General features: G+C 42.0%; 1 protein-coding gene across 12 annotated transcripts in view; it reads right to left on the reverse strand.

The window, feature by feature from the left end:
- Positions 1 to 24,952, reverse strand: part of Dgkh (diacylglycerol kinase eta) — a 166,553-nt gene that overhangs the window by 10,575 nt on the left and 131,026 nt on the right. For all 12 annotated transcript variants that reach the window (XM_076545427.1, XM_076545425.1, XM_076545426.1 and 9 more), the window contains 10 exons: positions 21,040 to 21,171; positions 18,881 to 18,998; positions 16,984 to 17,094; positions 16,756 to 16,852; positions 9,865 to 9,972; positions 7,712 to 7,825; positions 6,383 to 6,517; positions 5,379 to 5,542; positions 4,086 to 4,191; positions 1,657 to 1,749 (listed from right to left, as the gene is read on the reverse strand). In XM_076545427.1, the coding sequence (XP_076401542.1) occupies positions 1,657 to 1,749; positions 4,086 to 4,191; positions 5,379 to 5,542; positions 6,383 to 6,517; positions 7,712 to 7,825; positions 9,865 to 9,972; positions 16,756 to 16,852; positions 16,984 to 17,094; positions 18,881 to 18,998; positions 21,040 to 21,171 (1,178 nt within the window). The remainder of the gene's footprint in view (positions 1 to 1,656; positions 1,750 to 4,085; positions 4,192 to 5,378; positions 5,543 to 6,382; positions 6,518 to 7,711; positions 7,826 to 9,864; positions 9,973 to 16,755; positions 16,853 to 16,983; positions 17,095 to 18,880; positions 18,999 to 21,039; positions 21,172 to 24,952) is intronic.

A 24,952-nucleotide genomic window follows, 5' to 3' on the forward strand; every position in this document is an offset into this window, starting at 1 on the left:
CACTTATTGTTAAGAGTATGGGCAAAATTTACCGGGACATATTTCAAATCAAGCATGAACATTTGAGAATCAAAGAGAATTAGAAATGGAGGGGGATGTTCTTATATTTTAATATAATCACTAAATATAATAAATTAGAGCAAAGGAGGTATTTTGGTGTAAAGGACAAAGTTACGCTTCTATTTCTTATTATAAATGACCTTAAAAGTCTTTCAAGTGACACACAAAAGCCCTTCTCCATTTAAAAATTGGGACCTTAATCATAGCCCACAGGATTTCTGATAGGCTTATTTTGGAAAGAGCAATAGAAGATTCTGGTTAACAAAAGTGTGTCAATGATAGCCAAGAAGGAGCCTCCACTGATCTTACCAACACGTAACCAACGCTTCTTCCTACGACTTCTATATAGCAGGCGTGGTGACAGCCACCCTGCGGCCTGGGAAGCTGTGTTTCAGTTCCTTAGGAGGTGGCGAAGAACACTGGCCCTAAGGAAGCCTCGGGGTTTCTTAAGCAGAAAGGAGGCTCCAGTGGCAGCATGCTGCTGGACCACAGCCACGACCCAGCAGGAAATCTAATTCCCCATCCCACCGCTTCAAGTACTATGACATGAATGACTTTTATCATTTTATTTAGGCTTATATTTGCCCAAACAGATGAAACTACTATGGAAAGAAATTCTTTGAGATCATTCAAAGGGATGTAAGGAAGGGGAAGACAGCTAATGTGCTGGGCCTCCCACATGCCTAATGCCACAGTCCAGCCACAGGTGGTGACAAGAGTCAATGCTAGAATAGTCAAAAGCCACTCACGTGTTTTTAAAGAACGGGTTGCTCTGTACTTATGCTCCGGGCCTGTGGGCTTTAGCCACATTCACACTTTCTTATACTTGATTTCCAGGGCCAAATGAGTTAAAACAGAGACAGTGCTTGAAACACAATGTTTATAGAGCAAATTTGGAAGACCATGCCAATTCATATTCCCAATATTCACTGGGAGAATGAAACTGCAATTTTGCCTAAATGCGTGCATGTGCAAATAGCTAAGAAACGTCTACTCTACCTAATCCAGCTCAAAACTCTCAAAGCTTGTCCAGGGAGAGAGGAGTGGCATGAGAACATGACGGCATGAATTAGTATAGCATTGCTTCAAGAAGGCAAAAGGAAGGTCAAGAATGGAGGTCAGAGGTCTGCTCAGCACACGCTCACTAATGAAGCAAGGCTCAGGTTTTTATGTCACAGTTAAGCTTCAGGTGTCAACTGACACAAACCTAGAGTCACATGGGAAAAAGGAACCTCAAGTGAGGAATTTCCTTCATCAGACGGGCCTCTGGCATTTCTGGGGGGGGGGGGCATTTTCTTAATTGCTAATTAACAAAGGAGGGCCCAGCCCACAGGAGGCAGTGCCATCCCCAGACAGCTGGTCTGAGCTGTAAGACAATGGCAGTTGAACTTGAGGATGGAAACAAGCCATGTTCCTCCATGGTCTCTGTTTCATTTCCTGCCTCCAGGGTCCTGCCCTGATGTCCTTCAGTGATGGATTATGACCTGGGAGTTGTAAGATGAAACGATCCCTTTCCTCTCTAGTTTGCTTTGGGTCACAGCGTATCACAGGCAAAGAGGGAAACCGGAACAGGTAGAAGCCGTTTCTTCTCCTTACCAAAGGAACCCTGCCAACCAGCAAAGACTCTGTTTCATTATAGAGCGCCTTGACATTGATGGCTATTTCGGTGGCGGTGTCTCTCGTAAGACTCTGGAAAAAAGAGTGACAAGGACATACATGTATTTCTCCATGTTAAATGAGGATTCCATCTCAGTTAAGGAAAGTGTAGACAAACGTAAAGGGCACTATGAAATCATAACTTGGTGAAATGAACCGCAGGACGGATTTTACTAGTGGGACCATTTTGGCTGCTTTCTGTTGCCCTTGTGGTGAGCTCACGTACTGACGGCATCCGCTTAAAATTCCACAAGACACAGCTTATCGCTGCCTGACCAGTTATCCAGGAAATTGTGTGTTGCAGCGAAAGTGTTCTCCCATGAATCTTGAGTATCTTTCACCATATGCAATATATAAAATATACATGAAGGGGCTAGAGAGGTGGCTCAGTAGTTAAGGGCACTGGCGGCTCTTCCAGAGGACCCAGGTTCAATTTCCAGCACCCACATGGCAGGCAGCTCACAATCATCTGTAATTCCAGTCCCAGGGGATCTGATGCCCTCATCTGGCCGCCAAGGGTACTGCATACAAATGGTGCACAGACATACATATTCAGGCAAACTCATACATTAACATAAAATAAATCCACATAATATATAATGCATACACATAAAATACAAATAAGTGAAATCGTTTAAAGTGTGTTAAGTGACTTTTAACATCACTGGTCACCAGCAGACAATTATAGCAGTCAGGCTGTGGGAGAATCAAAGGTTATACACAGATTTTTCTACTGTGCAGAGAAGGCGGAGTCCCTTACCCCTGCGTGTTGTTTCAAGGGCTCACTGCAGTTCTCTTTTCACTTGGTAGTTCCAAATACATTGACTTTTGAACTTTCATCATCAGTAATACTATGTAGTTGAACATTAGTTTGGGTAGTTTCAAATGAAGAATTAAAAAGAATAAAATGATGGTATCAGCGTTCCCTAGACTACCCGACTGTATAGCAGGTCACACTCCAGGAGTTACATTGTGTCCACTCCATTATCAACACCTACGCTGAAAACTACGGAAGCATCGACTCACAATTTGGCAAAAAAGCGAAGCTCAGTGTCAGAGCGCAACCAAGAAATGACTGAGCCTCTCCAGCCAAGCGCATGTGGTCAGTTCGAGGTTTGCTTTTGTCTAAGATGCAGGGGAAGAGGGTAGAGGAAGAGGAAGAAGGAAGAGGAAGAAGGAAAGATGACAGCAGGTGGGAGACGTCAGCCCGTGAGATGACTCAGCAGGTAAAGGTGCTCGCCACCCAGCCTGCTCACTCAGTTCAGCCCCCAGAACCCACATGGTGGAAATAAAGAACAAGCTCTTGCAAGTTGTCCTCTTATCTCCATGTGTTCTGTGGCTGCCCTCCATCTCCAGATGAATGAATGAATGAATGAATGAATGAATGAATGAATGAATGAAATGTAATAAGACAGTAGAAAGACTTGAAAGGGGATGTCAAGTGATTAAAAGTGAAATAGAAGTAAATTTAAGAGCAGAAATTACAAAAAAAAAAAATGTGCAGGAACAGGCCAACAAAATTTGTGGCCACAAATTTACCCTACGCTTCTTGTGAAACTCATGAAGAACCTGTGCTGGTTATTTGTCAACTTGACACACGCTAGAGTCTTCTGAGAAGAGCAAACCTCCATTGCGAAAATACTTCCATCAGACCTGCCTGTAGGCCAGTCTGCTGGAGCATTTTCTTGATGGATGATTGTAGTGGGTAGCCAGTCCAGCTTTGACCTGGAAGTGCCACCCCCATTGAGGCTTCTGTAACGGTCACGCCTATAAGGCGGAGCTGAGAGAGGACCCCTGAAGACCCAAAATCCGGATGGGCCAGCTCTCTTGGTTCCTGCATCCTGGACGCTGGAGGTAGACCGAGCAGAGTTCTCCAGAGAACACCGCCAGACTGCGCTACGTCTTCCCCAGACCCTGTTACTTATCCCTTCACTTGTAAGTTACCCCACAAAATAAACCTCCCTTTTAACTACGTGAGTTGCCTTAATATTTAAACTAATAAATGATTGCTGTGGGGGGCCCAGCCCACGGGGGTCAGTGCCACCTGGGGGAAGGTGGTCCTTGGAGGTCTAAGGCAGCTAAAGGTGAACCCGAGAAGCAAGCCAGTAAGCAGAGTTCCTCCATGGTTTCTGCTTCGGCTCCTGCCTCCAGGTTCCTGCCTGAGTTACTAAGCTAACTTCCTGATGGACTGTCATGGAGACCTGTACGTCGAATAAACTCTTTCTTTCTCAAAGTGCTTTTGGTTAGCATTTTAATCACAGCAACAGAAGGATACTGCTGTCTTTCACAGAGAGGATCTCTATGGTATTTTACAGTAGTTGAAATACCAATGGAATCTGTGGAAAGAGAATTTACCATCAAGTCCTCACCTCCGGGAAGCGTGGGTTGGCTTTGTTGAGGGCGTGTGAGCATGCATTGACTGCATGCGCCAGTTCCTGCTCCAGGAGACAGTGAATCGTGGCTGCATCACAAATCCTAAGGGTAAAAATGAGACGAACGAACAATTTAGGGCATTGCTGAAGGCCAGCCTTTTGAAGAGTCTCCCTTGCCTGGCGACAGCAGTGCTGACAAGTGAGAAAGGCCACAAACGCAGTGTGGCTTTCAAGTCTCTAGGACATCCACTTGCCTGCTGGTTTACTGCGGGGCTGGGTTGTTGAGCCGAGGGCCCTGCACACACTAAGCTGGTGCTCCATCAATTACACCCCAGTGCGGAAATTGCCAACGCAATACACCAAGGGACAACTTGACCGTATTTATCGTCTATATGCTAACTGTTTTTATATGTGTTATAGAATTTACTCTTCACAGCCTATGATGATAAGTCTTCTCAAGTCTGCAGATGAAGACACGGAGACAGAGACTGAGTATGTGTACAGAGCCACTAAGTGGCAGGCTGAGAATTCATCACTCCCACTTGGGAGGCTATGTTAGGTGAGGAGGGGTCAAGGATCTGGTCGCAGCCTCTCTTCCACTCTGAAGAGCGCTGCTGTGGTGATTTTTCTATCTTTCGTTTGTTGGTTTTGTTTTTTTCAAGACAAGGTTTCTCTCTGTGGAGCCCTGGCTGTCCTGGGACTCGATCTGTAGACCAGGCTGGCCTCAAACTCACAGAGATCCGCCTGCCTCTGCCTCCCGAGTGCTGGGATTAAGGGTGTGTGCCACCACCACCTGGTCAATTTTTTATCTTTTATGTTCATCAAACTCATGTTTTTAAAGATCTCTTCCCTTTCTGTCTAGAAAGATAACTTACATGTGGTCTCTCAATCTTGGTGTGTGTTGCTAGAAGTGATGCTACAACTGTTTATTCAGTCTCGTGACCCCTTGTGGGAACATGGTTCATGTTCTGACTTCTTCCAACATCTACCCACAGTGAGTGGGGCAACACGTGAGTAGCTAGTACAGAAATACTAATAAAAACTGCCCTGTGTGGCAGGGCAAATTCACCATCATTTCCCAAGCTATGTAAGATATAGATTGCAGAGAGCATGTGTGGAAGACCTGATAAAGGGGTGAAACATGGCTGAGGCCCACAGGAGGCAGCTAATGAAATAAGCGAACACATCCCTTAGTAACACCCCAAGCAGCAAAAAACGACCCTCAAGAGGAAAACACAACCGGCTAAGATCGGAGTTCTCCCAGGCAAAGCTCCCGCCGGAGCACTTCACCTCGTAATGAGTTCCTCTGCAGCCTGGGAGCAGAGCCGCATCTGCGACAACTCTTCTGTGGCCAGGTCCACAGCGGGATGGATGTACAGGTTGGTTCGGAGAACTGGCTTACTGGAGTCACACTTCTGCTTGTCTTCCCAAGACTTGAGAGTGCTTTCAAAGGCCTGTTCAAACCCAGGATTGCAAGGAATGGTTGAGTTAGAGCTCAGAGACTAACACAGCTAACTAATTAACCATCTATCTATCTGTGTGTGTGTGTGTGTGTGTGTGTGTGTGTGTGTGTGTGTGTGTGTGTGTGTGTATTTGAGACGGTCTCACTGTATAGCTCTGGCTGGCCTGGAACTGAATATGCAGGCTGGGCTGCCTTGAACTAACAGAGGCCGACCTGTCTCTGCCTGCCACATGCTGGAATTAAAGGTGAGTGCCACCACGTCTGGCAGTTAACAACCAATGTGTTATCAGATTACCAACTGTAAAAACTGTACCGCTAGTGCAAAATATCAATAGTAGGAATTTATGTGTTCTGGGGTAGAAGGAAAGAAATACATAGGAACAGAATTAGAGTTCTATGTACTTTCTGCTTAATTGCTCGGTGAACCTACAAATTGTAAAAGATAAAGTATTTAATTTAAAATAAAAATGAGTAAACCTTTGCTTATACTTAAAAATACAATGAGCTAAATGTTGCAAATGGGCTAAATGGCATATTTAAGAGATAATTTAAATTCCTTTCAATGTTTTCTAATTTTTGGGGGTAACTTTCAACTTTTAAAAAGAATTTAATAAAATATTTGGAGGACAGAAAGATGGCTCAATGGTTAGGGCACATACAACTCTTGCAGAGGACCCAGAACTCACATTAGATGGATCACGATCCCTTCTAACTCCAGCTCCCTGGAGATGCGCTACCCCCGCCTGACCTGTGTCGGTGCTGAACTCATATGCACAACACTTGCCCCAAGGTACACACAATTAAAGGTTAGAGTGAAAAGACTGTCACGTACTCTGTCTCTGGTTAGCATCTGAGCTCTGTTTTTGTGCACAATTTTGATGATCCCTGGAGGCTGAACCCACGCTTCACCATCCACCTGCACCGGGACTCCCTCATCACCAAATATAGTGATCTTGACTGTACGGCACTGAAATAAAGCCAATATGTCATGTGAGAATCCAGATCAGCCTGAGAGTCTCTGTGGAACAGAACGTTACCCTTTACCGTTGCAGTGAAACAGTGACATTAATAGTGCAGTGCTTTACAGTTTATGTGTGCAGTGAGAGGCAACACTTTACAGTTCATCTGTGCAGTGAGAGGCAACACTTTACAGTTTATGTGTGCAGTGAGAGGCAACACTTTACAGTTTATGTGTGCAGTGAGAGGCGGTGCTTTACAGTTTATGTGTGCAGTGAGAGGCAGTGCTTTACAGTTTATGTGTACAGTGAGAGGCGGTGCTTTAAAGTTTATCTGTGCAGTGAGAGGCAACACTTTACAGTTTATGTGTGCAGTGAGAGGCGGTGCTTTACAGTTTATGTGTGCAGTGAGAGGCGGTGCTTTACAGTTTATGTGTGCAGTGAGAGGCAGTGCTTTACAGTTTATGTGTGCAGTGAGAGGCGGTGCTTTACAGTTCATCTGTGCAGTGAGAGGCGGTGCTTTACAGGTTATCTGTGCAGTGAGAGGCGGTGCTTTACAGTTCATCTGTGCAGTGAGAGGCAGTGCTTTACAGTTTATGTGTGCAGTGAGAGGCGGTGCTTTACAGTTTATGTGTGCAGTGAGAGGCGGTGCTTTACAGTTTACGTGTGCAGTGAGAGGCAACACTTTACAGTTTATGTGTGCAGTGAGAGGCAGTGCTTTACAGTTTATGTGTGCAGTGAGAGGCGGTGCTTTACAGTTTATGTGTGCAGTGAGAGGCGGTGCTTTACAGTTTATGTGTGCAGTGAGAGGCGGTGCTTTACAGTTTATGTGTGCAGTGAGAGGCGGTGCTTTACAGTTCATCTGTGCAGTGAGAGGCGGTGCTTTACAGTTTATGTGTGCAGTGAGAGGCGGTGCTTTACAGTTTATGTGTGCAGTGAGAGGCGGTGCTTTACAGTTCATCTGTGCAGTGAGAGGCGGTGCTTTACAGGTTATCTGTGCAGTGAGAGGCGGTGCTTTACAGGTTATCTGTGCAGTGAGAGGCGGTGCTTTACAGTTCATCTGTGCAGTGAGAGGCAGTGCTTTACAGTTTATGTGTGCAGTGAGAGGCGGTGCTTTACAGGTTATCTGTGCAGTAGTCATCTGGGACCGCTTCCTCCTACGCTCCATGACCCAGGACACAGTGCGCCTTGCTCTGGAAACCCACCTGTGCTATGCGGTGATGCTGAAGTTTGATGACCCTGGAGACCGCCATCTGCACACTGTCAAACACGGCAACAACTTCCAGAATCTTGTCATCAAATGACGGTGCGGCAAATATCTAGAGGGGAAAAGGGACCCCGCTCGTTCCCACCAACGGATTAGGTAGAGCGCCGCACCAAGCCCCCAACCCTGCCTTACAGATACCAAAAACCTGAAAACAGGCAGTGAAGAGGTAAATATCAGAAAGTAAGAGCCCAAGGAAGTAATCACCGAAGACAGCTTAAAATAAACATACTTCCAAAAAGGGTTTCAACATCCGGAGGATAGTCAAACGTCTCATCTGGTACTTTCTGGACTAACACCATTCCTAAATATGTCATCTTGGCATGAATGTGGTAAATACTTCACATATAATTTGTAGACATCTTGATAAGATGACATATAATTTTTGAAAATCCACAGGGGCCCAAAAGTTGATGCCGAGAAACATGCACACCATGATCTTGTGCACTTGGCATGTTTTAAAGACATTCTTTCCAAGTGTTCTAAGCAATATACATTTGTGCTGTTATCGTTTTTGAAGATTATTGTTTATTTTTTAATTATATGCATGTGGGTGTACCTGCATGTCAATATGTGCAAGTGAATGCAGACCCAAAAAGTGTGTTAGTTTTTATCGACTTGATGCAGGGTCACCTGGGAAGAGAGAACCTCAATTGAAGAATCACCTCCATCAGACTACCCCCAACAGGTAGTTCTGCCTTGTGTAAGAAAGCAGGCTGAGCAAGCCACGGGGAGACAAGTCAGTTAGCAGCGTACTCTATGAAGTTTCTGCTTCGGGTCCTGCATCGAGCTCCTGTCCTGATTTCCCTCCATGGTCAACTGTGATCAGGACATGAGGGCCAAACAAACCCTCTCCTCCCCAAGCTGCTGTTGGTCATGCCGTTTATCACAGCAATAGAGCAAACTAGGACATGTACCCAGAAGCTGCAGTTCAAGTGATTGTGCGCTAGTGCTGGGTGCTGGCAACTGAGCCTGGGTCCTCTGCAGGAGCAGCCGGTGCTCTTAACTGCTGAGCCATCCCTCCAGCCCCGTGCCTGGTGTCTTAATATAACAACTTCTTAGGGCGTTTGTGAGCAGGGAAACAAAAAAAAAACCTCAAGGACAAAAACTCCTCGGGAGTACTCTGCTTTTATGTGAAATGCAGATGTTCACAAAACTGATTCCCAGAACTGAAGTTCAATGTCGCTCTGTTCCTGTTACTTTCTCGCTTACTATATCATAAACAATTATGACTGAAAAATACTCACCCTAAAAGAATATCCTAATTAACACCTGTATGGAAATGCCAGCCCACGCACTTGCTGACACTGATAATTTGTTATCAAACCACCTCGAGTCAAGTTGCTCCTCTGTTAGCAACTGTGGAAACTTTGTCTCCAGTTTTTCAAGGCTAAAATTAAGAAGTTACAGTTTGGGACTGAGGATGTAGGTCAGTGTTACAGGGGTCAACTAGCATGGGCAGGGACCTCACTTCTGATTGCTGACACACACAGCAATGAACATAAAGCTCTTCTGGGGGCCTGGTGGGTGTTCAGGAGTGCCAACCTGATCTTACTCTCACTGATTTCACATTTCAGAATATTTGGCAGAAAGAATGGGTGACTCTGTCGTTACACTTCCAAAGAGCCACAGTCTGTCCACAACGTGAACATTATACCTTGTATGTTCATTTAAGCCTCAAACTGAAATCAGGGTCAGACTCTTCTGGATCACGACAATACGTCACTCTCCCTGGTACGCCCACCTCAACAATTGTTCTCTTTTTCATTCTTTTTAGAGCAACTGCAAACACCACACAAATGTGACTGTGTTTCTTTTTTCTTTCATAATACAAAGAAAACAGAAATAGTTCCAAACCTTGTCAGGTGTGGTGTTGCATAACTTGAACGCCAGAACTCTGAAGGAACTTTAGAGTATATCCATGAGACAGAATGTTGAAATAAGATGCTACCAATCTACCTCTCACCCTCCAAACATTTGTCATGCAAATACTGACATGAAGTTAATATCATGAAGCACATTTCAGAAAGTTAGACAGACTGGTAATTTTATGACCGTCGGGGAAACAAACTGTAACCCCATTGTGCTACTTACATCATCCTCTTTGGTTCCGCCCCAGAAGTTGGTGCCTCCGGCATAGCTAGGGATGTTCAATACCGCTATGCCTTGTAAACTGGGTAGAGGAATATACTGCCCATCACACTGCAAGGTAAAGAAAGAGCTGGGAGGTTAGAACGCCTATAATCCCAGCACTTGGGAGTGGACACAAGAAGAGCAGAGGGGTTCATGGACATCCTCATCTACACAGCAAGTACAAGGGCAGCCTGGGCTACATGAGACCCTATGTCAAAAATAAAAAGCTTAGAGGTCAGAGAAAAAGAGCAAAGCTGTTCCTTCGGGGTTACTGGGACAGGAATGTGTCCACGGCGCTTGCTTTCATGTAAGGACACTCTTCCACAATCCACAGGGTGAGCTACAATGTAATGCGTGCACAGTACCACCTTTCTGCAGACAGACTCAAATGTCACAAAGGCCTTCACCTTCCTTTTTTCTTAATGAAACTTTTTAAAGTATTAATAACTTCAAGAAATGCTATGGAGTAGTGGTGCACACTTTTAATTCCCAACATGAGGGAGGCAGAGGCAGGCAGATCTCTGTGAGTTCAAGGCCAGCTTAGTCTATAGAGAGAGTTCCAGGACAGCCAGGATAATCACACAATGAGACCCCTGTGTCAAAATAAAAAATAAAAAACAAAAAACAAACAAACCAAGGGGGAAAAGTCTATATAAAGAAGAAATTTTCATAAAAATTGAATTAAAAATACGCTTTCCTTCGCGGTTCCTCCCAGATCAGGCAGTACTTCTCTGATCTGTGTCCTCAGATCACTTATAAGATTCTAGCCCAGCGGTTCTCACCCTTCCTACGGCTGTGACCTTCCATACAGTTAGCTCTCCATGTGTGGTGACTCCCTAACCACACAATTATTTCCTTACTACTTCATAACTGCGATCTGGCTACTGTTACAAATCGTAATGTAAATATCTGTGTTTTCCGATGGTCTCAGGCGACCCTGTGAAAGGGTTGTTCAGTCCCCAAAGAGTCACAGCCCGCAGGTTGAGAAGTGCTGTTCTAGCCTGTATGGCTGAGGCCTCTCTGGGCTTGTTTTGGGCACCCTGCTGAATTCAGGCCCTGTAAGGGCAGGCTCTGATCCGGTCCATCACAACTGGGCACTCGCGTGGGTTGGTAACTAACCAGCAACCATCTACACTGAAAGCTGAGTGGGGGTGGATGAGTGGGGGTGGATGGTTAGGTGGGTAAAGGCGCTTGCCACAAACCCTGACAACCTGAGTTCAATAGGCGTTCCGCCTGTACACCTGTACACGAAAAGAACAATTTCTTCAAGTTGTCCTCTGACCTCCCCATGTACACTTGGCACACTTGCACATGTATGTACATACACACACGTGTGCATGCACACACACACACACACATATACTCTCAAAAATTTTAATCAAAGTGGTGTTATGTAGCTAGATACAAAGGCAATGAAAAACTATGCATATTGAATCGCACTGTACACTCCCACCTTCTAATTCAACTTAATGAAAATTAAATTACCACTTAGATGGGAAACGCGGGTTATGACTGTTACAGTAATTACACATAGTAATTACTGAGTAGAAGCAAACTAGCATTTTCATCAATATTGCTCCTCAAATGTATTTTGATTTTTTTTTGTTTTATTCTATTTATTCATTCTTAAATGCAACTTAGTTAGATACTGAGATGGACACAGCAGTTAAGGAATGAAATGTCTGAAGAGACAATTATGTCTGAGCACTACACCATCTATAATGCACCAAAACAACACCGGTGCCCCATAAATCTGTGTGTCAAGAATAAATTTTATGTGTCAAGAGTATTTCATATTATTTTAAAACACCCCTTATAATGAACATAGTTAAGTATTTAAACAGAGCCATATGAGGTTGATGGGGTTAAGCCATCATTTCAAGAGAAAAGTGCTTATAGATGCCATATGTAAAATAGATACTGTGTCTCCAAATTTCGTAATTCTTACATTAAGACATATTCATCAAAAACTACATTTTAATGCCCAATCAGAACTATTGCTAATCTTTAAAACAAATGAAGACTCGGTATGAACCAGTTTTTCCAAAGTAAGCAAACTGAGATTTCATATTTAGTAAAATATGATTTTACTAAATATTGAGTAACTGAGTAAACTGAGTAAACTGAGATTTCATATTTACCCATGTGCCTATTCAGGGCCACATGTATTTCTTACAATCATTTTCTTTACCATGAGGCCATAGTGCTAACCATTAACCAGGGAGCTTATTTCTCCTTCAAAGATCCATGCTGCTTCCTAGCACTCAGGAACACACCTGGCACTTGGCTAGTACTCAATGTATACCTTGAATGGAAATTTGTATTAATCATTTAGCAACATGTTTAAAAAAAAAAAACCAGCCATCTTTACTTGAGAAAGTGCTACTTAAAGTCACATGACTAACTTAAGATATTTTAAAATGCTAATTTTGTAAACAGAAAAGAAGTCTTTTTGTCCTTTTTTGTATTTTTAAGACAGGCTCTCACTCTGTAGCCCAAACTAGCCTGGAATTGACAGCAATCCTCCTGGCTCAGCCAGCCCCACAAGTACAGGATTACAGGTGTGTGCCACCACACACAGTTTAAAAGGGCTTTTTGCTTTTTTTTTTTTTTTTAAATTAGGAGAGGGTTGGGGCTGAAGAGATAGCTCAGTCTTTAAGAGCACTGGCTGCTTCCAGAGAATTTAGATTCAACTCACAGCACCCACATGGAGCTAACAGCCATCTGTAACTCCAGTTCCAGGGAATCCGACACCCTCTTCTGGTCTCCACGGTCCCTGCATCATGCATGTAGTGCACATACACACACACACACACACACACACACACACACATGTACAACACCCACACACATAAAATGTTTTTAAAAATATGGAGATGTGCTTAAAGGTTTTACAAATGGATGTAGTTTATTTGCATCTACCAAAGATGAACATCCCCCCCACACACACTACTGAATATAACATATGTGCATTGGACATAAACCTCAGAGTTATGTGCACATCTCTATTCCACAGAGTTCATGAGAAAACATAGGCAGTACGGATTTGATAAATTAAGACTACATTCTGAAAAATGTCTTATATTCTGGAAAAGCTTCAGGAAATCTGTGAAAACTAGGAAGGTAGGAGAGTCTCTGTAGAGTGGGAAGCCCATGTCAGGGTAAGGATTACTTTGCTTAGGATTTAGTAGGTATTCAGAAATGGGGTAAGTTACAGATTTGAGTCAGAACTCAGACAAGTTAGCAGGCATAAATATTTGTTTCTCATTGCCTTTGTCATGATGAATTGCATTTTTCCACTTATTTATTTTTGTTTACATTCTCTTTGTACTTAAAGTACACAAAAGATTGTCATGTCGGTCAGAAAGCAAGGCTGCTTCTCACATGCAATAGACAAGTCACCCTTGATTATAGAATTTAAATTGTAATGAAATCTCTCATTTATACTGCCAACATTTTTCTATTATAAAGAAGCAAACACGGTATGATCCTATCCCGGAGTTCCCATCATTGGGACAGGATCATAAACCTCCCATGACGCTCTGAAAGTTGGGGTTAGATGAGCACCCGGATGACGCATGGGGTGTTTACACACGCACCTTGCTTCTCAGTTTGCGCCGTGGCTTCAGTCTCACTCAGTGAATTTGCACCAAGCACCCTTCCACCCATTTGCAGGCAGAGAAGCCACCGTCTAAGCCTTCACTGGCACAGACTCAACCACCACACATGGAGTCCATCTCCTTCCATACCAAAGAAGAAAACTTACCTGTGTGAAGTGATGAACACCAACAGGACTAGCACACAAGGCAGGCGTCTCCTGGGAGACTCTCTACCCTGCCTTTATCTCACCCACACCATCACCAAGGAGAAAAACCACCAAACAGGCCCTCCACGCTCACACTCTTAGAAAGTCTCACTTTTCCTTACTTTAAAAAAATGGCAAAGAATTCTGAGGCTTTCTATTTCACTTTTTTAATATATATATTAGCATGTTTTCATTTATCCTATTTTACTAATTTTAGTTTTCCTTTCTATCATTTAGCATATACTTTTCTTTTCTTTCTTTTTTTTTTTTTGAGACAAGGATATGTAGCCCAGGCTGACCCAGGCTCATGATTCTTCTACCTCCACATTTCAAGTGTTTTGATTATAGGTATGAGTCACCAGGCTGACCTAACACATACTTGTAAATATAAGTTCTTAACTTGAGGTTTGAAAATCTGGGTCTATGGATAGACTCAAGGAATGGAAACCTGTTCATTAAAAAAAAAAAATCATCTTTTTATGTCCACCAACTAACCTATGGACTTAGCCTCACCCTCTGTTCCAAGTGTAGGCAAGAAGCCAGATATGACCTGTGATTGCATCAACAGACATTCAGACTTTGATATCAAGGTAGAGATGTAGATAGCATTGGTCTTCATTTGTATTATACTTGTTTGAGTGTGGGGGGGAGCATGTCTGCATCACGTCACGTGTGTGTTGGACAGAAAGTGACTTACAGGAAGGAATCGGTTCTCCCCTTCTATCATGTGGGCCCCAGGGACTGAACTCGGGCCATCAGGTTTGGCAGCAGGTACCTTTACCCACGGGGCCACCTCACAGGCCTCTCATTTGTTTATCATTTGAAATATTATATTTATTAGACACCCTATTAGATTCTTCTTTGATTTGGTAATAATGAAATATATATGTTAGTTTAACAAAAATATTTAACTGATTTTCATACGACTTTCTGTTATGTCTACATATCTTATTTAATATATTAAAAACTTTATACAAGTGATCCATAGTTTCAACAGAAAGGGTCCACACCATCAGCGCCTTTTAAAATGGAAAGGAAAAAGCTCTAGGTAAGATGTCTTCTTCAAAATTTGGGCTAGCAACAAAGACCACTTCCAGTGACAAAGACCTTTCGGCCACCGAGGCTGACAAGTAGCCATTCTGTCTTTCATTTTTTGTATAGCACTCTATAAACTTACATGAGACAGTCGACACTTCGTTACAAAGCAGCCTTTGGATCAGGACATCAACTATGGGCCAAGGAAGCATCTGAGCATGTGTGAGGTTGGCAAGCCCTTGATAAGTTGTTTAGAAGGTTAGCTGAATCAAATGGTTTTGTAGTTGTTTTGTTTGTCTTTTAAATAAAGGGTCACTCTATGCAGCCATGGCTGGCTTGAAACTCCAGACCTGAATGTGGGCAAATGCCCTGTTTCCATACCAGAAGAGCTGGGGTTACAGGCATGTGACGCCAAGCCTGGCTCTAAATGTATTCTTGAGGCCTCACCTTCCCCCACTAATGTATGATCAGACTCATCTGTAGGAAGCAGAGGAAGCCTGGGTGAGTGAAACACAGAGGGAATGTATGTTGTTGACACAGGTACAGACATGTCAAGGACCCAGCAGCCTCAGGCTCAGAGGCATGGTAAAGGCTCAGAAGGCATGGCCCTCCTCAGGGGACCAAGTGCTAATAGAGACTGTATGTGCAGAAAATATCCACCATAGCTTTCTGCCCCCTGGATGTTTACGGCCTGAAGACTGTATGCTTACAGAGCATGCTCCCACCAAGGTTAGCTGAACCTGTCTCTTTGATCCAGCTGTTTACCATCAATCCCACCTCCTTGTTTATCAACATGTAATAACCATGCCTCCCTGTTCAACTCTATATACTGCCGACCTCCTGGAGTGCTGTCCTTCATTTCTTCATTCCCTCATGCCTTAATCAAGTCGGTCCCTAGAGCCATGCTGGAAATGTCACTCATCATAAATTGAGGAGCATCTTTCATACTAACTTATCAATTCACTATCTACTTCTGCAACAAGACTGTGTCAGCTACTGTGTTACACACTAAGGTTAACAACAATGACTATAGCTCTCTACCTGTTCTTAGCGAGTGTGGCCAACTGGGGACACGGAGCAAAAGTGAAGGAACACATACAATGCAGTACATACAAGGGCACCTAAATGGACTTGGGGTGGGACTGCAGAAGAGAGCCTTGGCGAAAGGTGGACCTTCCTGATTTTGTAGCCACTCACCGAGTAGTGTGTAGTGTAAATTTACAAGCAGCCAGGAATCAAAGCAGCTGATCACCTAGTGATATTTTTAGAGTGAAAAGGACCCATGTGCTTATCTTTATGACATTTAGTTGGTAGTGACTGACTCACCTGTTTAGCTTACGCCCCAGTGTTAAGACAAGGCCAAGAAAACAGTACTCAGCTTAGTTTATTTACTCAAGTATTTAAACCTTAAGAGTTATAAATTTCTCTGTATTAGTGTATTAGCATTTTAAATAGAAACTGCTCTGATCACAAAATGAAATGAGGTAGAAAATATATGCCTTGGACCAAGGATAAAAGAAATCAAGTTTACAGTAACTGATAGACTCCAAGGATTCCCAACCATCTTTTCCCTGCTGCTGCAAGAAATTAAATAACTTTCATTGTCTGTAAGTTTCTACCCCAACTAGAAAAGATTGTCAAAATCCTATTTTTAACTGACTTGTTAGAAATAATTGGCTCAAAATAAATTATATTTTAAATTAAAATGCATGTACTGCAAGTACTACTTCCAAGGACTTTATAAAACTTTGGGCATTGTAGAATTGGAACACTTAAGTGGAGAAGTCCACTATTAAAGACACTGTCCTATAAAAGTCCTTACAAGGCTTCATGTTGGTAGCCCCAGCTTCAGAAATGAATAGGGTGATTTAAGGTTAAGCCTATTGTTTATACACAGGGTTGACACTACCTTTAGAAAACATTTAATCACTAAGAAGAAATCACGTTAACTTAGCTCTACAAATTATCTACGTAGAATACACTAAATTGTCTTTGCTTCAAGATTAACTCACCTCAAGCTGAACCCTTTGTTCCAGATTCTTGTATGATCTCTGTAATAACTCCCGGGTCCCAAGGACTCCATACCACATCAAGTTTTTAGTTCGGCTTCTAAAAAACAAATATTGTTGTGCAATCTCAGGAAATGTTATTTATTTACTCCTTAAAGCAAGAGAGACAATAAATGAAATTAAAGTAAAATTACCTTCACGTAACAACATTAGACCCATTATTGAAATTACCTGCATTTTTCAGGGTGTTCTTCTCTCTTATTATTAAATTCTAATGAAATTTTTGCATCTAATCCAATCCCAAAGTAATTGTTCATGACACATTTTTCTGAGTATCCATCTCTAGGACAATAAGGGAAGGTAGATAAAAGTCAATTTCAGGTTCATTACAACATGAACAGTTTATTGACAGTCACACTTAAAACCCCTCAAGTGCCCATTCTTTCTAGAGGACTGGAAAGCACAGGTCATTCCCCACATACATGCCGTCTGCACAGTCACAGGGCATGTGCATAATTTGTGGTCTGAGGCAAAGCAAACGGAGACAGTTACTGTCTTGTTTTCTATTTAAACTGACGGCCGTAAGCCTTCTGTCTCCACCTAAGGCGCTGACCACACAGGCCCACTGATGCCGGCCTCTATGGGAGGCCTCCGAAGTCAAGTGCCATAGTCCTCTTTCTTAATCGTGAGAAAGTCTCTGCCTCTCAACCCTTAAAAATGGACCAAGAGTAAGGGAAAACTTCTGATTTCAATACATTATTATAAATATTGTGAATACTTGATTTTATTTTTATAATTACGTTTTTATAGGGTGGGTGGGTGTTTCACACACGCCATGGTGTATATATGGAGACCGGAAGACAATTCGAAGGAGTCAGTTCTCTCCTTCCACCCCTGATAAAGGTGCTTGTCACCGAACTTGACAACCTGAGTTCATTCTGTGGGATCCACATGATAGAAGGAAGAAACCGATGTCTGCAAGATGTCCTCTGACCTCCAGATACATGTCATGATATGTGTGTGTACACACACACTCTCTTAAATTTAGCTAGATCAAAAAAAAAAAAAAAAAAAGCTTGGTGGTGGTGGCACACACCTTTAATCCCAGAGCTTGGAGGCAGAGGCAGGCAGATCTCTGAGTTTGAGGCCAGCCTGGTCCATAGAGTGAGCTTCAGGATAGCCAGGGCTACACAGTAAAACCCTCTCTCAAAAACAAAAACAAAACAAACAAAATAAAAGGAAAGTATTTCCAAAAATAAAATAAAATATACTAAATGCTGCCCTTGAGAAAGGCCAATACAAAAATAAGATTTAAAAAGAAAAAGCATCTTTGAGCTAGGGAGATAACTCAATGGGTAAAGCGTGTGTGGTGCAAGAGCAGGAAGACAGAGTTCAGACTGCCAGCACCCAGGGAAATGCCCAGTGGTCAGGGCAGCCAGTCTGCAATCTTAGGACACAGGAGGAAGAGACAGGGCTACTGCAAGCTGCCTACATAGTCTCGACTAGCCGAGCTGACAGGCCAGCTCTGGGTTCACATGAGAGACCCTGCCTCAACACACAAGAGGGGAAGTGGGGGAGGAAGACTCGCAACTTCAACTCTGGCCTCCACACATGTACATGCAAGGCACCCATACACACGTGGATGGACACACATACGCATGCATTCACAAAGCAAATTTTAAAATGCGAACAAGAGTGAGTCTATCTCATGCTGCCAAACGTGTTTTTAGGGAGTCTAGAAAGATGAGATCTATGTGGGTTAGAAGCTGGAAACCAGGAAACCGTTCAGCGGGATGTGGAAAGATCGGGATTAGTGGACTGAGACGAGAAGACGGCAGGGGAAGATGTAGATACAGGTGCAAACCAGCACTAAGGTAGACCTTCCGGGAGAGAGAGAGGCAAGGAGCACCGCACCAGAGAGTGGCCGCTGAACAGCCGGTGAGAAAGGGACCTGTCTCAGGGACGGACCACAGCACTGGGCATTATCAACTTCGGAGCATGCTCACCGCCCTTTCTGCAGATGGAACCCAACACTTTGGGACACATGCAAAACGTCAGGATTTGAACCAAACGGACAAAAAAAAAAAAAAAAAGGTTGAAGCGAAATAAGTACACAAGTGTTTCTTACAGTGAATCAGGATCTGGGTCAATAAACGGAGTCGCACCAAAAGGGTCGATGTTTGCCAGCAACATTTTGTTGATGATAGAACTCCCAGCGATTGAGGCGGCAAGTCCTGCTCTTAAACCTGACAGACATACATCAGGATCACATTAAGAGAAAGGAGAGACAAATCCGGGCCACTCAGAGCCTGGCCTTGTCCCAAACATCTTGCTACCAAAGCCTGTGACCACTCAGTAGCCAAAACTCAAAGGATGATACTTAGAAGTGTGAAGCACTTCAATATTTTCAAATGTTTGTATGTTGTAATAAAGAATTACGGAGAGAATAACATGAAAAGCAGCATCTGTGATATTTTCTCACTTACCATTCAGCAATTCTACAGTTTGTAGTTTTCAGTGTTTCAATTCCTGGGTTAAATTCATTCCTAAGTGTTTTGCCATTTTTGATGCAATTTCAAGTAGAACTTTATTCTTAATTTCATGGTCAGGTGGTTCAGTTGTGGTGTATAGAAATATGATGACAAAAATGTGATTTCTGTGTATTGATCATTTACTCTGTAATCTTAGCATACTCCCTTATTAGCTTTAGTGGTTTAGCTTACTTGTGTGCATGTATGAGTGTGAGTGCACATGTGTGCGTCCCTTGGGGTTTTCTACATGCAAGAGAAGTCTGGGAAGGGACACAGTTGTCTTTCCTTTTCCTTTTCTCTTACCCCTTTCTCTCCCTGCCCCACCCTTTTCCCTTTCCTTTCCTTTCCTTTCCTTTCTTTTTCTGGCTTTCTGAGACAGGGTCTCTCTATGTAGCCCAGCCTGTCCTAAAGCTTGCTCTGTAGACCCCTGTCCTGGAACTTACCCAGATCTGCCTGCCTCTGCCTCCCAAGGCATGCGCTACTGCCTGGCTTTTCCTTCTAGGATTTTATTTTATTTCTATTTCTTCTTGAATGGGATTTCTAGTTCAAGTGTTTTTACACATTTGCCTGTTTCCTCTGGGTTCATAGTACCATCATAATCATGTATGTTTCTCCAAGCTCCATAATGATGCCTCACGATTTCCTCATTCCTGATTTTAGGGATCTGAATCCTCACTCAACGTCTTTTCATTTTCTCTACTGTTTTTCTTTTTAATTCTCTTATTTATGTCCACCCTCATGTTTATTATTCTCTTTCCTCTATTAGCTGTCATTAGTCTGCTCCCGTCCTGGTTGATCTTGGTGGGTGTCAAGGGACTGACCCAATGATGGATGAACATTTTCAAAGCAGCATTTACAGTTACACACTCCGCTTTAAGCACATTTCAGCTGCATCAGCTAAGTTTTAGGACAGTGCATTTCTGTTCTCACTCATCCCAAAGTATTTTCTCTACTTTACTAATTATTATTTTCTCTAATGTATTCCCCTCCATGTTTCCACAGTTGTGTACCTGCCCAAACCTCATTCTCTCATCGGCTCTTCCATTCCATTGTACTGAAAGGAAACAGTCATGAGATTTTGATCCTTTTGATTTTATTTAAGAATCGTTTGTGACCAAATTGGCTATGGTCTGTTCTAGAGAATGTTCTACATGCTCTTGAGAAGAGTGTGTGTTCTCCTGTGGGTGGGGGTTCCTTAGATGTTGACTGGGTCCTACTGTTTCATGTAAACCTCCAGGGACTCTATTTCCCTGATCGACTGGTTGTTACATCACTATCGAAAGGGAGGAACAAATGTCTCCAACCATTATTTGAATTATAGAGCTCATTTTTAAAAAGAAATTCCACGAGAAGCTACTTTTCAGGCTCTAAACGGACTCCAGCATACTATGAATGAAGACCGAAGGAATTTTGAAGCCACCATAAATTCAGGAAGCTCCGAGACACGTGTTTTTCTCCTCCAACTCCTCCCTGTAGTCTCTGGTGTCGACTTGTATTAGTCTAATCCAAGGGAAACTGGTTCCATCAAGGCTGGAAGAGATACTAGGCTAAAAATCTCTGCCGAGAAAGCAGTGGCTTAAAAGAACAAGGAAAGCTGTAGAGATGCTTGGAGGTGACAGACAGGAGGTGAGCTCCTGAGCTCCAACCTAGAATACGTTTATCACTAAGAACGCCTTTCTACGGCTCATGAATAAGAGGAGTTACATTATTTTCAGAGACATATTAAAACATATACCATGTCACACGACTGTACTACCTGGGCAGATAATTCTGGTGTTGAGCACAGGGAGATTTTCTTTGGTGGTGGCCACAGCTGAACCAGTGACAGAATCAGTTTGGAAATTGCCATGACTTGCCTGGGCGTCAGGAGACTGAGATGTGGATTTGGCTGTTGACAAAAAGTCCAGATTAAAAATGGCAAATGAAACCAGTATAAAATTAAACAAGCTCCTATAAACTCAAAACACACAACAACAACCAAATGCCTATTTAAATCAATGAATGGATCTGAAGATATTAATTATATTTACCTACATTTATCATTTTATTTTCATTTTCTTGGGATATTTGGAGAGTATCTACCAAGGGAGATACATTGATCTCTGGCTTTGAATAGGTGCTATCAGAACATAGATATCTACCATCATTAAAAGTCAATAATATAAAAAAAGTCAATAATATGCTTAATTTGAATGTGATCAACCCAAACTTGGTAAGTAGAAAACCTAAAGCCTGAAAACCATTATGATGCATATTACCAACATTACCTGTTAATCTTGAATATTGGGTAAATGATCATATTTAAGTGATATGACTCACAGTAGAATATATGAATTCGTGTGAAACAAGGGTTAATATAGCCTTCAATTAGTGGAGACACTTGGCGGGGACTCAGATCAGTGCATCATTTAACCCTCACCAGAGAAGCTTCTTCTTGCAGTATATGGCAATTGACACAGAGACCCACAACTACACAACGTATGGAGAGTGAAAGACTGTGGAACATTCAGCCCTAAATGAGATGTCTTTATCAAACTCCTCCTCTGAAGACTCAGGGAACTATGCAGAAGAGGAGGCAGAAAGATTCTAAGAGCCAGTGGTGGTGAGTGGCTCCAAAGAAAAAGTGTGTTCCAGACACACGAAGGCTGATTACACATGAACTCCAAAGGAGACATCATCTACAAGACTACCATGAGTTCAAATCAGGCAAAATACCAGGATGAAGAAGAGGAAGAAGAAACAAAGTCCAACTTCTAACCAAGAATTTGTTTGCAATGATACCTGGTAGGAAAGAGGAAAAAACAGTCTTCTCCAGTGGAATGTCACTGGGTGTATCAGCCACACTCCAGGGCAGACCCAGGCATAGGCGGTCAACACAAAATAGAACCTCGTGTGTGTGTGTGTGTGTGTGTGTGTGTGTGTGTGTGTGTGTGTGTGTGTGTGTGTGTGCTTTTTGTATTTTGTTCGTTTTATTGGTTTGCTTGTTTTGATCTTTGTTTTTATTAGGTGAGGGAGAGAGAGGAAAAGAGGGAGATCATGAAATCAGGTTTGCAGGGAGCTGGGGGGATCTGGGAGGACCTGGAGGGGGAAAGAATATGATCAAAATATGTTGTTTGTAAAAATACTTTTAAGAAAAAAAAAGAAAAAATAATATATGGAAAGATATCATTTATCTTCCAATAAAACCAAAGTATTTTACCTGCCATCATTTATTCAAATGATGATAAGCTCCAAATGGTTTTGTTGTATTCTTGTAAAAGCTCAATACATTTGCAATATTCAAGAAAATAACAAAAAGGAAGATTTAATTCTAATAACATGAAGCAAGTTAGTAATGGAAAAACAGTACCTTAATCTTATCAAAGGCCATTAATAAGTATTAAAAAAAAACCAACCAGTAGTCATTAAATTCAATTTAAAAGTACTCTAAAACTTAATTATCTTCACTCTGCCTCAGACTAATTACAAACTTAACTATATTAATCTTGCATGCTATTTTCTCTGATCAAACACTGTCCAGCTGCACAAAACTAATAGATGTCACTCTGATGTGTGTGACAGACACCACTTCTGGGGTGAATCTCTGACACAAAGCAACTTTTGATGTTTACCTCTGCTGAAAAGCAGAAAATGTACTAACGTCTAAGATCGATGCTCCACTGCAGGTAATTCAATCAGTCCTTCATGTTTCTTCCTAAATAAAGCATTACCTTGAACACATTAATATACTGTGTTCCTCACATCTAAGACATTAATTGCATAATTTAATAATGACACAATATAGATGATTCAATAAAACCACTGAACACAGGAACACTTCTATTGCCAATGATTTTCAGCAAGTTGGATTACAGCCCAAATTGGCATCAAATGTGGCAACGTTAAAGACTTTCCTAAATCTATGCTTGCCTCTCTACAGAGCACTCTAACAGTATCTTTCAGTTTCCTTTCTAACTAATGGGAATGTTGAGTTGATGAGAGTATGGTAAAGCGGAATGCTGGCTGGTTGGAAGCCATGGGCAATGAGCGTATACATATGGAAGAGAGCAGATGTATGGACAACCCACTGTAGTAAGTAGATTTTAACAGATAACAATTTCAAAGGCCTAACTACCAACTTCACAGATAAAGTACATTGGAGATGACAGAAGAATTAAAAGATTTTAACAGGTGGAAGTGATAGATCCAAATAAAAAAGATGAAAGGTTATAAAGATGAGGGAAAGTTATCGCAATTAAATCCGAAAAGAAATCCAGCAGTTTGGGCAACAACAAAATGTGCTGGATGAGCAGCATGAATATCTATGTTCTTTCCTTACTGGAGTTTGTTCAAAACATTTTAAGACAGACAACACTCACCAAATGGATGCAGCCAGAAAAACAAACAACTCAAAAATCATCAAATTATAGGCAGTGGAGGAAGCTATGAGACACCAGATAAGGAGGAAGACATCAGATGTAGCAAGGAAACATGATGCTGTAAAGGCCACTCACAGCTTGATTTAAGGAGTGCTATAGAGAAGGAGGGAGATACAGCCACAGAAGACAGAGTCATCTCGGCACTGGTGAAATACCATGTGAGGAATTAGGCCAATCATAAAAAATACCATACAAATACCAACATCATAATACATAAATATCCTCTATCAGGGGTTGAATTTTAAGGCCGAAAAATGAAGTTCATCATAAAGAACAGTCTAACAAGTCTACTTCTAACAATTACAGCCAAACTTGAGAAAGAAATGTACTAAAACTGAATGGCCTGAGAGAATCAATGGCCATTTGTGAAGAAGAGAATTTCAGAACATGCCTGTAGATATATATGCCGAATATCCAACTTTACAGAAACTAATTTTGATTTTCTTAAGAATTTTAAGTACAGGAGCCGGGCGTGGTGGCGCACGCCTTTAATCCCAGCACTTGGGAGGCAGAGGCAGGCGGATCTTTGTGAGTTCGAGGCCAGCCTGGGCTACCAAGTGAGCTCCAGGAAAGGCGCAAAGCTACACAGAGAAACCCTGTCTCGAAAAAACCAAAAAAAAAAAAAAAAAAAAAAAAAAAAGAATTTTAAGTACAACCAAATTTTTCTCAGCCAATAATAATAATATATAACAATGGTGATAGACAGCAAACATTTATAAAATACTGCATACCAGACTCTATTCTGGGAACTTTGTTACTGTAAATTAGTCAGCCTTTACTACAATCCAATTAAAATGGCATATTATTATCTTCATTTTTACAGATAGGAAAACTTCAGAAAAGCTTAAAAACAAATCAGTCCAAGTTTGAAAAGAAAATCTTAATAAACTTTAAGAAGGAACAGTTCTGATACATTATGCTGACATCTCTCGAGTATATTATAATTATATTCATACTACTACATATCATTAATATTATACCTTGTGCTTATATTATCCAATGGTAATTAGAAACTTTTCACTTATATGAAATACTAAAATGACAAATTCATTTCCTATTGAAAGCCAAAAGGCAGGGAAACAGTTAACAGTCTTCAAGCAATAATATAATAATTTCTAGGCAAAAATAATTTGGTAAAGAAAGGGTTGTAATTAGAAATCTTGTGACTTTTAAAGCTTAATTTAACAACAAGCATTGGCCAAACAGCAAAATATAAGGGACTGTTGAATCCCTCAAGAGCCAAACTTGGTG

The sequence above is a fragment of the Peromyscus maniculatus genome, chromosome 9 (genome assembly GCF_049852395.1).
Source record: "Peromyscus maniculatus bairdii isolate BWxNUB_F1_BW_parent chromosome 9, HU_Pman_BW_mat_3.1, whole genome shotgun sequence".
Classification (NCBI taxonomy): domain Eukaryota; kingdom Metazoa; phylum Chordata; class Mammalia; order Rodentia; family Cricetidae; genus Peromyscus; species Peromyscus maniculatus.